The following is a 14036-nucleotide window of genomic DNA, read 5'->3' on the forward strand; positions in this document are numbered from 1 at the left end:
CCGACAGCTCCACTGGCATCAGGCGAGGGAGGAAGAGTCTGTGCAGGATTTATCCCAGAGAGCAAAGCTGGATCCAGCACCCCCTCAACCCCCTCCTCAACAGAGCAGGCATTGTACAACCTCCCCTGCTCCAGAGGCTTTAAATAGCATCAGCCTCACCAAGGGAGCAGGAGTCACTTTGCTTCTGGCTCTTCCAGGACATCTGGGGTTTGCTTTCTGCTTTTTTTTTTTAATTAAAAAAAAACCCCCTCTTGCACAAGCATTCCCCTTGGCCTGCCAGTGGACCTCCTGGTGAGGCAACGCAAGGTCAGGTTTGCGATCTCCTGGCGTGGAAGAGAATGTGAGGAGATCATGTGGAGCCCTCCAAAAATGCAAAGTTGAGCCACAGGCGACCACAGGGCTCGACCACAGAAGAAAACAGCCTGGGTTGCTGGCAGGGAAGCAGCAAAGAGCAGTTCCCAGAAATAAATCTAATTGTCCATGTGGTGAGAAGCACGGGGAGACGGCGCGGGCAAGGATGGAGAGTCTGGCACTTTGCTCACCTGCACACGGGGGACCAGCAGGACCTGGGGGTGATGCTGAGCTGCTCAGGCAGAGCCAGCTGGTGCAGAGATGGGATGGATGGGGTGGAGGGAGGGAGCTGTGCCTGGAATATCTCAGACACAGCAGCGGCTCTGCAGCCGTGGGTCCTGCTCTGCCCTCAATGAACATTTTGTGTGAGCAGGGTCACCCAGACGTGAGAGAACAGCTCTGTGAGAGGGTTTGGCACCCAGCCACTCAAAGGCAGAGGGTTTCATTCTGTTTCATGCTTGGAAAGGAAATAAATGATTTTGAGAAGATTGTTTCCAATGCATGTTTGGGGGTTTTTCCCCCCCAGGACAATGAGGATTTGAGAAGGAGAGGTTTCAGGGTGGGGGTGTTATGAGAATGTAATTAATTTCTGCCAGAATTCTTTCTGCATCCACTGATCAGGCAGTATCCTTTCAAGGACAGGTGTTTAATATCGAGAAACCTAGTTAATACCTCAAATGCAATCATCCTCTCCATGCAATTAGGCCCTGGTTTACAGCTCTTAAGTGCAAGCTTCTGTTGATGTAGGGGATTAAGAGTTTTTGTTTTGCTTTCCCTCAGAGCATCCAAAGCCACTTTTTTCCCTGCCTGGAGCGCAGAGCACTTTGCAGAGGCAGGGACCTGTCCTTATCCCTGCTGGCTGAAAACAGAGAGGTGGCACCTGGGAGAGAGAACCATCACCCAGGGAAAAGAGAAGATGAACCCATGAGCTGCCTGAGCTGACTCACAGGGGAAGCAGTGGGGAGAATTTCCCAATCCCAGTTCAGAGGGACCAGGACCCTGCTGGGAGCACTGGAGAAATGAACTCAATTGTTCTCCATTAGCCTGAGGAGCACAGCCCCGGACATCTCTGGCCACTTCCACCACTGACCACAGCCATGAGAAATACCAGCTGTGTCCCTGGAGAGAGCTGCCTCACATGGGGAGATAGCATGGAATTTCTCTCTGTGGAACTGTTTTTCACCCCGGAGCAGAGCCAGCTTTGCAGGGGAGGTGATGCTCAGGAGGTGGAAGGTGCTTCACGTGCTGGAAGTGGAACATGCAGTGGGAGATTTGCAAATCACAGAGCTCAGCTGCAGAAACCCTAAGCCAGCATTATACCCTGCGTCCCTCTTCCTCCCCAGCTCAGCCTCCACCCTTTCCAGCCCCCAGTGTCAGCAGGAGGGCACTTGTCACCTCTTATCACAGCTGCTGGGCTCAGTGGGTCCCTCACAACATGCTCTGCACACACGCCACACATTCCATCCAACACAAACTGATGGGACCAAGTGCACAAACACAGATCTGGCAGCAGGAAGCCTGTTTTCTCCGGCTCCCAGTCTCCAGCAAGCATTCCCAGAGAGGCATTACAGCATTGCTGAGGGTACTGGCCTTCCAAAATCTGAACTTCGCTGTTTTTGCGGGGGTTTCCTGCAGTTATTTGCGTTTTCAGAGGAAGAAGAAGAAAGCGCTGTTAAAAATTGACCAAGAACTGACCTCAACTGTCCATAAACCCTTTGGATCAGAAACACCAGCCCGTGGGATTTGGAATAAAGACGTGTACACAAAACTTGTGGGTGGCAACTGGGATGAGCAAAAACTCCTGTTGTGCAAGCACCAGTGGTACTGACACACACAGGGATTTACTTAGGATAGCCCAACTGGCAAATAAAAAGAGTATGAGGTAAAATGAAACTGATAACTCATCCCTGTGATTGATCCATTCCCCTGGGAAAGGGTCAGACTCACGTACCTGCCAGTCCAGCCAGGAGAAATGGGCAGGGGCTGGGTGTGCAAAATGCCAAAGCACCAGGATTGCAGGGACCTCCTTCCACACATTCCTCTTCTCAAGGACTAAGCAAAAGCTAACACTCCCTTTTCCCCAGTCTTTTAACGGAAAATGGGATAAATGACAGATAGGGATGACAATTCCTACTTTCTTGCTTGTCAGGTGACTTTTTCCCTCAAAACACCCCTTCTTTCCAGCTGGTCCTTCTTTCTGAATGACCCTGTTCTTCTGCCCACCATGCCAGGGAGGAATGCAAGAGCAAGGAAGATATTCCCTTTTCCTGCAACAGGTAGGCACAGCACTAAGATCCAGGAGTCCCCAGGCTATGCGTTGTGGGGTTCTGTGCCTTAGCCAACCCTCCTATAAGACAACCTCCCGCTGCTCCCCATCCTGGTGTCTCACAGGTGCTCTGTGTCCTGCTAACCCCAGGGATGATGGACACAAGCCTGGAAGGAAGAGGAATATGAAATAGGCTGAAAAATCTTGGCCATGCCTGTTAACACCAGTGATTACAAACAGAAGCCCTGGAAGGAAGAGGAAAATCATGAAACAGGATGAAAAACCTCGGCCATTCCATCACCACTGGTGGCCTTTCCAGGAGTCAAGCTGACTGTCCCGTACCATACATGAAGTCTTTCACCACCTGAGTTAAAAATGGCCCTTCCTGACCTGGTGGAATGGAGCAGGAGGGAGCCCATGGATCAGCCCCAAGGACCAGGCAGTGTTCATCCTTATGCTGCCAAAGGAAAATCTCTGGGCATCCAGCTGGCCTCCAAACATGCCCAACAGCTTTCCATGGAAGGACTAATCCACAGCCTCCTCCTGAATCCAGCTAAATCTCCGTGACAACAGCAGTTCTTGCTTGGTGGGCGCCAGGGATGGGCAGGGGGATGCAGGGAAAGGAGGAGAGAGCAGGAGAGCAGAGCCCACTTGAGGAACAAATGCATGGAGATGGCGCAGGGCTCTCAGAGATTTCACCAGCAGCATCAGCAAAGAGGTTTTGGGGAGTTACCAACAGCCACCAGAAGCACAGGAAGCCTTTACAGCCAAGTCACTTGTCAGACAATGGCTTGGGACCCAAACATCCACTTCTGGTAGCAAAGTGTTGGGAAAATATTGCCCAGCTCTTCACACAAGGCCTTTTGTTGGCCAGTCAGCTTTGAAAATATTTCTGTTCTCCCCCAAGTGACAGCGCTGCCATGAAAAACAGGAAGAGACTGAATACAGCAATTTAAACAGTCAAATCCTATTTCCTGCCAAAAGGAAAAGAAAATACCAGCAAAAGGCAGAAGCCAGGCGAGAGTTGGGGACTGACACTTTGATTATCTTGGACAGATATCGGTGCTGTGTGTCCAGCAGAAGCTGCAGCGATGGAGGTGACAGCTTTTCATGGCAGGGACTGGAGGCTGCTGGGCTGGGAGGCAGATCAGGCTGAGGAGGAGGCCAGGATCTCCCAGGAGAGCAGCCCTGGGATGCAAGCAGCTGCTGAGCTGACAGCTGGGGTCACATGCCAGCAGCACCCCAGGTTTGGGACTTCATTGCCAGCCAAAGTTCCAGCAGGATCCCCGCTCCTCTCCATCTCCCCACAGCCCTGACACCCTCAGGCTGCTTTGGAGTGAGTCTCCAATACCTTCCCCTTCTTCATCCATGCTTTTTGTCTCACAGCACTTCGCCTGCCTGCTCCCCAAGAGAGAGGGGAAGGCTCCCCTGCCTCCTCTGCTGAGCATCCCAGGGGTGGAATTCGTACCAGGCTTCAAAATGCACCCATTAATCTTATTTCATTGTAATGACAATCAACAAAGCCCCCAATGATCAATTCCTGTGCAGAAACAGCACATTTACCTCTCCACCCTCCTCTCAAACTGCCTTTTTTTCCTTTTTTTTTTTTTTAAGAAATCCAGCATTTCCTAATGGTATCATAGAACCACCAAATGGTTGGAAGGGACCTTTTAAGTTCCTCTAGTTCCTGTCACGGGCAGGGACAACTTCAACTAGATCAGGCTGCTCAATTACAAAGTTTATGAAGGACATTGAAACTACAGCCTTCTTCAGCCTACATGAAGCTGGTTTTCTGTTTTAAGAAGCCTGTTTTTTCCCCTCCAGAACAGCCCTGCCTTCTGCCAACACCCTGCATGACCATGGAGCCAAAGGGTTTGAAGGTGCCCTCTGACTGTATAAGTAGGAATGGCTTCAGTATCCGGAGAGGAGATTTAGATTCGACATGAGGGAAAGCTTCCTCACAGCACAGACAGATTTTAGGGAGAGAGAGCAACCTCCATAGCCAGAGGTTAAGAACAGGTGAGACAAACAGCTGTCAGAAGCGTTATAAGTAGGGCAGAAGGGCAAATCAGATGACCTCATAAGAATCCTTTTTTCCCAGCCTCATTTTTCTCTGATTATATGAATTTCTAAGCATTTGGGGTCAAGTGTACTGCTTAAATATAAGCTATTATCCTGCTTTTGCAGAGAGGTATTACCTGAGACCATTCATCACCTGAGTGAACATCACCAATTTGCAAATCAAGGGCCCAGACATAAAAATCTATCATTTTTTTCTGATTTATGCTGAAGATTAATAGGACAGCTGTAACACAGGGATGGGAGAGGAATGAACATTGAGGATTCTCCATTCATCTCTGGACTTTCACCTTTCCCACTCTAGAAATTCTGCTATCACACTGCTGATATCTCCAACAGGCACTTGGCATGGGAGAATCACAGGCTCCTCACACAAAGTTCTTTTGTTTTTGTCTTTGCCTCGACCTCTGCAAACCAGGCTGGGACAAGTCTCCAGGACATCCAACCCTGCAGGACATCTGGGGACCCAATGCCTCCAGCTGAATATTGACCATGAGACACAGTTTGTCCAGCCAAGGTCCTTCCTGACCTCAACTCTCTCAGCTCCAGATATAACCAAGCTGCCTGACCAGAGGAGCTACAGACTCTGCTACTGGGGACCAGAGCACTGCTCCCACACACACCTGCAATTATTTGTGTGCATATTGCAGCTTAGGAGAATTGTGCTGGGAATGGTCCCCAGGAGATTTCTCTTGCCCTGAAACGGCCTTGGGCAAGGATTACACCAAGGCAGGAGCAGAAGTATCCTGTCATGCGGATCCCCTTTCAGTCATTTATTGCCCTGGTAGAAATATTAGAAAAACTAAAAGAATATTTGTTGCTAAAAGCTGGACCTGAGCACACACCAATAGACCAGGACAGTGCAGTGAACTCAGCTCCCCAGTCCTACAATTAATACCATAAAGAATCATAGAATGGCTTGGGTTGAAAAGGATCTTAAAGATTATCCAGTTCCAACTCCCTTTCCATGGGCAGAGACACTTTCCACTATTCCAGGGTGCTCCAAGCCCCATCCACCCTGGCCTTGGACACTTCCAGGGATGTGGGGGCAGCCACAGCTTCCCTGGGCAGCTTGTTCCAATGCCTCACTACCCCCTGTGTAAAGAATTTCTTCCTAACACCTAATCCAAATCTCTCCTCTGTCACTTTGAAATGCTCAGCGCCCAGCACATCATCTGTCCCTGTTCTCATACAGGATTTCATCTGGGCAGCAAAGCTGAAGTTCAGTTCCAGCCTGGACCGTAGGCAGGTTAAGCCTCTGTTTGCACCAGCAGAGAAACGTTTGACATCCACACAAACCCAGGGAAAGGCTCACTGACGGCTTTGTAATCGGTTTTAGAGCTGCCTGGAACACATGTGCTGAGCGGCAGAGCAGCAGTGCTGGGGCTTGGCTGGCAAGCAGGACAGCAGCAGAGGAGACCAGGCTCTCACAGACACACATCCAGGCTCCGAAATACTTCAGCAACCATCAAATATTTTCCAAGCTTAGTGGCTGGACTCTGCAACCCCTTTCAGCAGCCAAGTCACTAATACCTCTTCCCTCGGGCAGCACAGCTGATCTCAGGCAGGGCTTGCCAGCAGCTCTAAGTAGGCTCATTTAAGGAGAGTACAGCCTACTTAGTTACACTCTTCAGACTTCCTGCTTTTAATTCAAGCATCTCCAGGTTCTTTTGCAGCGTCTCTGATTCACAGTGAAGAAGTACACTCAAAAATATGCTCTAATACTTTCCCCCACCGCGTCCTCTCTCCAGCCTCTGCAGTCCTGTCCCTACAAATTCCATCTGACATCAGTTTTCTCAGTTTGAGACTCACCCCATGGGACACAAGAAAGCTGTTGGCTTTTTTTGCTCCTGTCTAAAGCCATGGAAGGCAGGACTGAGCGGTTTCAAACCTCCTAATTGGAGAGGTCCAGCACTGCAAACGTTAGTATGGAGCACAAGCAGAGCAAATATGCAAATGCATGGAGAGGCTTAAGAGCCCAGGAAAGAAACTCCAGTGGGAAGCTCCCAGCTTAAATCTAAAGGCAGCTCTTTGAATGTGCACAGGCCTTGCAGCTAAACAAAAAAATCAAAGCCAGATTTGGGCACAGCCTTTCTCCCTGTGCAATGCTCCACAGGGAGCTTTGTGGGTCTAGCAGAAGAGATCTCAACTAAAATCAAGGACTTGTCCCTTCGGTGTGGGAGAATGAGAGCAGGGCAAGGTCAAGCAAGGACACTGAGGGGTGTAAAAGGGAATTAGGGCAGAGTAAGGCAGGATCAGTGTCCTTGCAATGAAATTCCCATCCACATTCCTCTTGGTCTGTCCTTGTCCTGCCAGGGAGCAGCAGCAGGAATCTCCCAGAAAGCAAGGCTTGCGCACAAAGGAGCAATCCCACATCCCAAGCACTGCCTGCCTGGAGATTACGGGGCAAGAAAGCACTCTGACGTTTCTCCCTATTCCCTTTGCTCACACTTGAACTCGCCTCTCACTTGAAAGAGCTAATTAAGGATGGGAATCAAAGCCTGGGGAAGCAGCTCCTGCAGCCCCGGGTGCGGTCCCGGCTGTAATGCCCATGTCTGTGCCTGCTATCAAAGCCAGCCCCGTGCACATTCCTGCAATGACACTCAGAATAAACCGAAGCAATTTCTTCAGACCATTTGTAGGTCAGACAGACCAGCCTCTTCCCCAATCCTGCCCTTAAATCTTGCAGTGTTTAATCCTTGATCTGCAGCCAGGCCTTAATTTCTCAGTGCAGAGCTGGCTGGAGACCGGAAGGCGAGGGGCTTTGATGGTTAATGACCAGTGCTTCTCAGCTCTGCGAGAAATGAAACCCTGGCTTCACAAAGTTCCCTGAATAAATCCTGCCCCAGCTCCAGCCCACAGAAACAAAATTACACCAGCGCAGGCAGAAACAAACAGTGGCACAAGCCACTGACATCTTTAGGCCCTCTTTTGGTTTAGGTTTGAGCTGACAGTGCACTTGGGTCTAAGTGATTTCACCGCTGTGATTTGCACCATGAAGTAAGTATAACAAGCATATCCTCCTAAATATTCCAAGGCCCCCTGGTTCTGCTCATCAGTAAACACAGCATGTCTGCTGCTACCTTCATCAGCTTGTCCATGAGCAAACTGGGGCATGAACTGGTCAAATTGGGTGGTGTGGTGGGCTGGAGGCAGAGCCAGGACTGGGACAAGACCGTCTCAGCTCCTTGGTCTCTGCTTTAAGGGTTGAGAAGGTTGGTTATCTGAAGACAAGGCCTGTTAATACGTGAGGAGAGCACGGTTGGGTGCTCAGGGGCTTCACTTACCGCACTGCTACAGGGAATGTCCTTGACCTTGAGCCAGGCCAGATCTAACGTCCCCTCTCCCCTGTAGCAGGACTGAAGCCTGTCCTTGATGCGGTCGTTGATGTTTTTCAGGACAAAGATGCAAAGAGCAGACTCATCCAAGGACTTCATCTTCCTTTTCTGCCCCTTGGAGAAAACTGTGAAGAGGATATCATCCTCAGGGCCAACATCCAGAGACCTGGCCAGGATGGCTCCAGCCTTGGACAAGTAGGCTGCCTGGAGCAATCGATATTCCACTCCGTTCTTCTCACAGCCAATGGGCACCTCCACGTAGGAGTTAAAGGCCGTGTCCTCCTTACAAAGCCGGACCAGCTTGGAGGTATAAACCTGCTCCTTTGTGGTGGAGCCGGGTGGGGAGATCATCTCAGGCTGCAAAGTCAGGAAGTAGACAAAGTTCCCACTGCTGAAGCCATAGATGTAGTAGATATCGAAGTCAGGGATGATGGTAAAGGTGTCTGAGGGGATCTTGATCATAGAGGCCACAAACTCATCGTGAAAGACATACGCAAACATCCCATCGGCCTCGGAGTTCTTGGTGAGCTTTCTGCTGGAAATGGTGGGGAAATACTCCGGTTTGCCATCCACGGCCGTGGCGATGAACAGCTTGTCATCCGTGTTGCTGTAAGAAACAATGACTCCAAAAACAGAGCCACTCTCGTTCACCCCAGAGAGGTAATGCTCCTTCTTGTGGAAGGGCTCTCCGAGCTTGAAGAGGTCATCCAGCCTCAGCAGCTTGCAGATGCCCTGGTACAGACTCCCACAGGCTATCAACCGATTCTCCTTGTAGTCTATGAGGAGCATTTTGTTTATGTTGTTGGTGGGCGTCAAGGGTTCATTGCAGGTTTGGACTATCCTGGGAGGATAACACTTGGGATTATCATCATCAGGACCAGTCTCATGGGTCACCAGGACCTTCAGGTCACTGGAGAGTTTGTAGATCCTGTTGACAGCACCCAAGTAAATGTGCCCAGTTCTTTCGTCCACCACCAAGTGGTTGAAGTTTCCCTCTGCTTGTTCTCCCGTGAAGGTGATGAAGGGCCTCTTTGGATGGGGTGGCTGCTGTCTGCCAAGAGGTGACACTGTGGTGGACAGCAGGAGGTGAGAAACCAGGCAAGTCCATTTCCACATGGCCAGAGACATGATTAGAGAGGTTTGTATTCCCAAGGCAATGAGGATTAGAAGCTGTAAAACTCTTCAAAACACCAATCCCCTGGCAGATTCTGTCCTACAAGCAAAGAAAAAAGGAAACAAAAGTACATGACTATGGAGTATTCCTTCCTCCTCCCTCCTTCACAACCATGCCATCATCAGAGCGTATTTAATTGCTAATCCTCCCTTTCTGCACTCTGAGCTCTCTACTTAAAACCAGCACAAAGGGAGCCCTCCTGACTGAAAAGATGCTGGGAGAAAAAGCAGAAATCACACAGCAGAGTAATAAATCTGCACCCTTTCCCTCTCCATTACACACACACACACACGTGCCCCACGGTGGAGCGCAAATATTGACTGGAAGTGCAGAAGGGTAACGGTAAAAACATCACCCAGCATTGCTGTTTGCACTGCCAGCGTCAGCCCAGCTGTGTATTTGCTATCTGAGACGCCAGAACTGGAGAAGGATTATTATCCTGCTCTTCTGGATGAGGCACTGAAGCCTGGAGAAGGTCAGGGATCTGCCTACAGGGATGGGGCCAGATGGATGCTGAGCTCTCCTGCAGCCCTTGAAGTTTGCCGGGAAGGAGCCAGCTCTGGTGTGACATTAACATCCTTTCAGGGAAACCTTGCTCCAGTTTGAGCAGGATCTCTGTGGCTTCCAGATCAAAGCTGCCTCACCCTGGCCCAGTCTGGAGTACAGATCCAGGGGCTGTGGTGTGCCAGCTGTCACAGCCACATCTGCAAAGGGCTGGGAGCAAACGGAGCACTAGTTGTCCTCCGTCGCCTGGGCTCTCACCACAGACCACTCTCCACCCACTTCACACTCTCCACCCACTCCACAGCCAAGGGAGCATCATCTAAAAGAGATCCAGCTCTCCTGGAAATCTCAGGTGGCTGAGGAGAAAGGGGTTGCTTATCTACCAGCAGTGATAAAGCCTAAAGCACCATGAAGTAGGAAAACTAATGACCCAAGGGCCAGCCTGGTACCTTCCAAAGAGAGGGGAGAGGATTTCCTTGCACCATTCAGTCTCTTAAAATCTCCCAGGTTTTAACCATGGTGATGGGAGCAGTATGGGGTTCAAACATTTGGTGGGCACATCACCAAGCCCCATGGAAACACCTCTTCCTACTCAACACATCGAACTGCTCCCTTTTCCTTCACTTTTTTGGTGGCGTCTGTACCAGGAGCAGATTTACCCCTTTATGGCCCACAGAGCGTGTGGGAGATGGAGTTCTACCAGCTCAGGCCTCACAAGCCGAGCTCCTCAAAGAGTGCTGACCACACAAACCTGGTGGTCTAGGACCATCATCTCTCTTTATCATCCAGATCAGAGCTTCGCAAAGCTGTTCTTGATCTTAAAAAGGACACAAGACAAACATAGCTCCACTCCTGCTGTGTCCCATCCCCTCTGTCACAGAGTGACTTTGCTGAAATCAGGGGTGTAACCAGTGATGACAGCCAGGCTCGCACAAGTAGCAGGCAAGGAAAAAAATCTCTGTTCGCAGATCCCAGCAGGGAGGAAGATGTGACGTTGACACAGGTCTGGCTGTGCAGCTCTTTCAAATCTGTGCCGCTCTGCTAAGGCCAGTGGAACTGAAAAATTTACTTCAAAAAATCATAGGGAGAATAAATCCCACATTCTTTTGACCCGTAGGCTGATTAGATCTGATAGTGGAAAGGGTAAGTCTGGGCTTGTAGAGCAGCCACCACTTTTATGCCACCCCAAATATTTCAAAATTCTCTCACAGCAGTCGGAATTTCCAAGCTGTTCTGGGATCACCTTCACCTCCTGCTGCCCTCTCTGCCACAGCAGCCGCAGGCGTCGGATGGATGACGGACAAAGGTCATCCCACATTTACTTTAGGCGTGTTTACCCCGTTCTGCTTTGCCTCTCTGGTCAAGCAAATATTTAATAAAACAGAGCTTATAGTGCAGAGGTTGCAGGTCTGTCTCGCGAGCTCTGCGAGGATAGGCAGGCTGGTCACGTAGGCTGTTAATAACCTTTATTGTGATGGATAGAGCAGTGATGGGATGAGCTCTCCCCACACAACCATTCCTCTTTCAAAAGAGCGCATCCTTGAGAGAGCAGCAGAAGAAGGAAGCTGTCCCTGTTTGAGTCCTGTGTTCAGAAACATCACGTGGTGACCCTGAACACCAGCTTCCGTCACTGATGAGTTATGATCCACATTTCTAACAGGCACTGGTTTGATCGAGAACTAGGCAGATCTAGGAAGAAATTATTCTTTTCAAGTACTATAAAGGTATCTATTTTACCCCTATATTTTGCTCTGCAGAGTCAGCAGAGCTTCAGGGCAGGGGAAGGGGAACTGCTGCAACCCCAAGACTGAAGAGGGACTGAGCAGCCCCTCTCTCCAAAAGCAGCCCTCTGCCCAGAGGTCATCACAGCACCTGGACACAGCACCTGCAACAATGGGATGAAATCTACCCATTAAAACAAACAGCCAACACAAAATGAGAAGAGACAAATTCCAGACATAGATTCTTCGAGGCCCATGCAGGTGAGAATTGATTTGAGGTCAGACTGTCACTTGTAGAGGAAGGGAATGGTGAGAACCTTGCTAGATCCCTTCCAACTCAAACTGTTTTGTGATTCTGTGATTCCTCCAGGCAAAGACAGCGAATTTAATCTGGAAACCAGAGAGTCCCCAGTGAGAAACTCCAGGAAGGCTTTTGCAGCAGGCAAGGGCACTTTCCAAAATACTGAACCTCACGGGGAAGGAAGTTCACCTGCAAAGGAAAGAGCATCAGCAGTCTGAGAGCACCAGGAATGGCAGGAACTGCCTTTTGGGACAAAGCAGGGAGAGCAGGAGCCTGGGGCTGTTTTGCCATCTTCCAGCAGCCATCTGAGTGACCCTAGGAGCAGGATTCTCTCTCTGCCTGCTGCTGGCACTCTCTCCTCTCCCATCTGCTCATGCTGTTCACCCTGTACCCTCTGTCCTGGAGCCCAAATCAGTCCTGGAGCCTCTGAGGGCTGTAATTTATAATTTGGCTTAATTAATAAATAACAGCAGAGGTCAGGGGCAAGGAGGCCTGGACGTTGCAGAGTTTGTACAACCCCTTGGAGGATGCAGCAAGGAGAAGGGGGTTATGGGTGTCTTTTTATTCCCTGTGTCTGGATGGATGACAGGAACTACAGCAGCTGGGAAGACAATAATGCAGTGCCATGGACATGCACAGTCTACGAGAGAGTAATTATATTCCAAAAACAAAGCAAATAAACAAAAGGCCACAGCCAGCAGGCAGCAAGGGCTGGGCTTAGGCTCTGAGCTGGCTATTTCCAAAATAAACCCAAAGTGCCTTTTCTGCTGGGGATGTGGCCAGCAGTGATGCCGTGAGCCACCACACAGGGCTCCTGTGTGAGGCCAGATCATCCCTCGACAGGGCTGCTGCCACAGCAGCCTCGCCACCAGCACATTCAAGGTCCCTGGGAAGGACACAGAGCAAATCCAGCTGTTTCAGACAGGGTTTCATGCATGGTAGAGGAAGGTCTGAGTCAGCACCCACAGGAGGTTTCACGCCACTGTCCTGCCTGTGGAATCACAGCCTTACGGCTTGCAAATAACACATTCCCCAGAAGATGCCTTGAACTCCCAGAGTTTGGTTTAAGTACTGGTTTTCTCCTGAAGGACAGCAAGTTATGGTGCTACCCCACGGTGTGGTTACTTTTTTACTGATATTGAGCATTTCCAGCAAAAGATTTGAGACCACTGAGTTAAAGTTTGTAGTTTAGTTCTGCTCAGGGATCTCCAGGACATGGCCCCAAGACCATGAAATTCTCTGGTAAATACATGGGGTCCTGGACAAGAAAAATTTGGATGTGAAAGAGCCTTAAGAGGAAGAAACATTCCAAATGTCTTTTAACTCTGATTATTACATGGGGAAGTTAGGGAGCGATGAATACATCCTCAAAATGCAGCAGCATTCAAGGGGACAAAGTCAAGGATGAGTTATGCCTGAGGAAGTAGGAATAAATCAGGAATAAAGAGAACACAAAGGACTGCTCTGTCAACTGAGAGAGAGGGAAGGACTTGGGAGGAAGTGTGCAGGGAGAGGGGAAAGAGAGAGCTGGGAGAGCTGGGGTTTGATTGACAATCTCACAAAATCCATGGTCATGTCCCTGTACTGGAGACTGAGACAAATCCACCCCACTCCAGTGACACCTCCTGAGAGACAACAGCACTTCCCCATTTCCCTCACACACACACAGCCCTCCTGCCATCAAAGGTGTTAGACAGAGCCACGTCACCAGGTCCCCTGCCACGGCCACATGTGGCAGCAGGGACACAGCAAGGTCAGCAGGAAGAGCCTGGATACAGAAAGGCATGGAAGCAACCCCACTGGGTCCATCTCAGAGCAAAAATACATGTTAAAGCCTTGAATATAACCAAAATGAGCTGAAAAACAGCTCTGGGAGAGAGCGAAATGCCAGCACACCCTCACGGACAGTGGGTCTGGCAGCACCACGGAGTCCCAGTGGATGGACACAGTGAGTTTCTCGCCTGGCTGGGAGGAAGCCAAGAGCACCCAGGACTCCTGGGCAGTGCCAGGGTGGTTAATGAAGCCCAGCTAATCAGGCAGCACACTCCTGTGTTTGCTTTTCCTGCAGCCAGGCTATTCATTCCCGGGATGCAGGAGGCTGGGCAGAGATGCTGACGAGGCAGACGCCCAGTGCTGGAGCCAGCACAGAGCAAATCAGCACCAAGTGCAGCTACACAATCCCTTTAATCTCATCTAAAGACTTTTTTTCGTGGTTTCCTTTAACAAACCCTGATTACCATGGATAGAAGCTTTTCTTTGGGCTCCAACACAGCAAGAAAACCCATACAGAGATTGTCAACAG

The 14036-nt window shown here is 50.0% G+C and overlaps 1 protein-coding gene across 5 annotated transcripts in view; it reads right to left on the reverse strand.

Annotated features, from left to right (window-relative positions):
* PLXNA4 (plexin A4) overlaps positions 1-14036 on the reverse strand; it is a 424624-nt gene that overhangs the window by 388418 nt on the left and 22170 nt on the right. For all 5 annotated transcript variants that reach the window (XM_032105547.1, XM_032105545.1, XM_032105546.1 and 2 more), the window contains exon 2: positions 7984-9247. In XM_032105547.1, the coding sequence (XP_031961438.1) occupies positions 7984-9162 (1179 nt within the window). In that variant the 5' untranslated portion in view covers positions 9163-9247. The remainder of the gene's footprint in view (positions 1-7983; positions 9248-14036) is intronic.

The sequence above is a fragment of the Corvus moneduloides genome, chromosome 4 (genome assembly GCF_009650955.1).
Source record: "Corvus moneduloides isolate bCorMon1 chromosome 4, bCorMon1.pri, whole genome shotgun sequence".
Taxonomy (NCBI): Eukaryota; Metazoa; Chordata; class Aves; order Passeriformes; family Corvidae; genus Corvus; species Corvus moneduloides.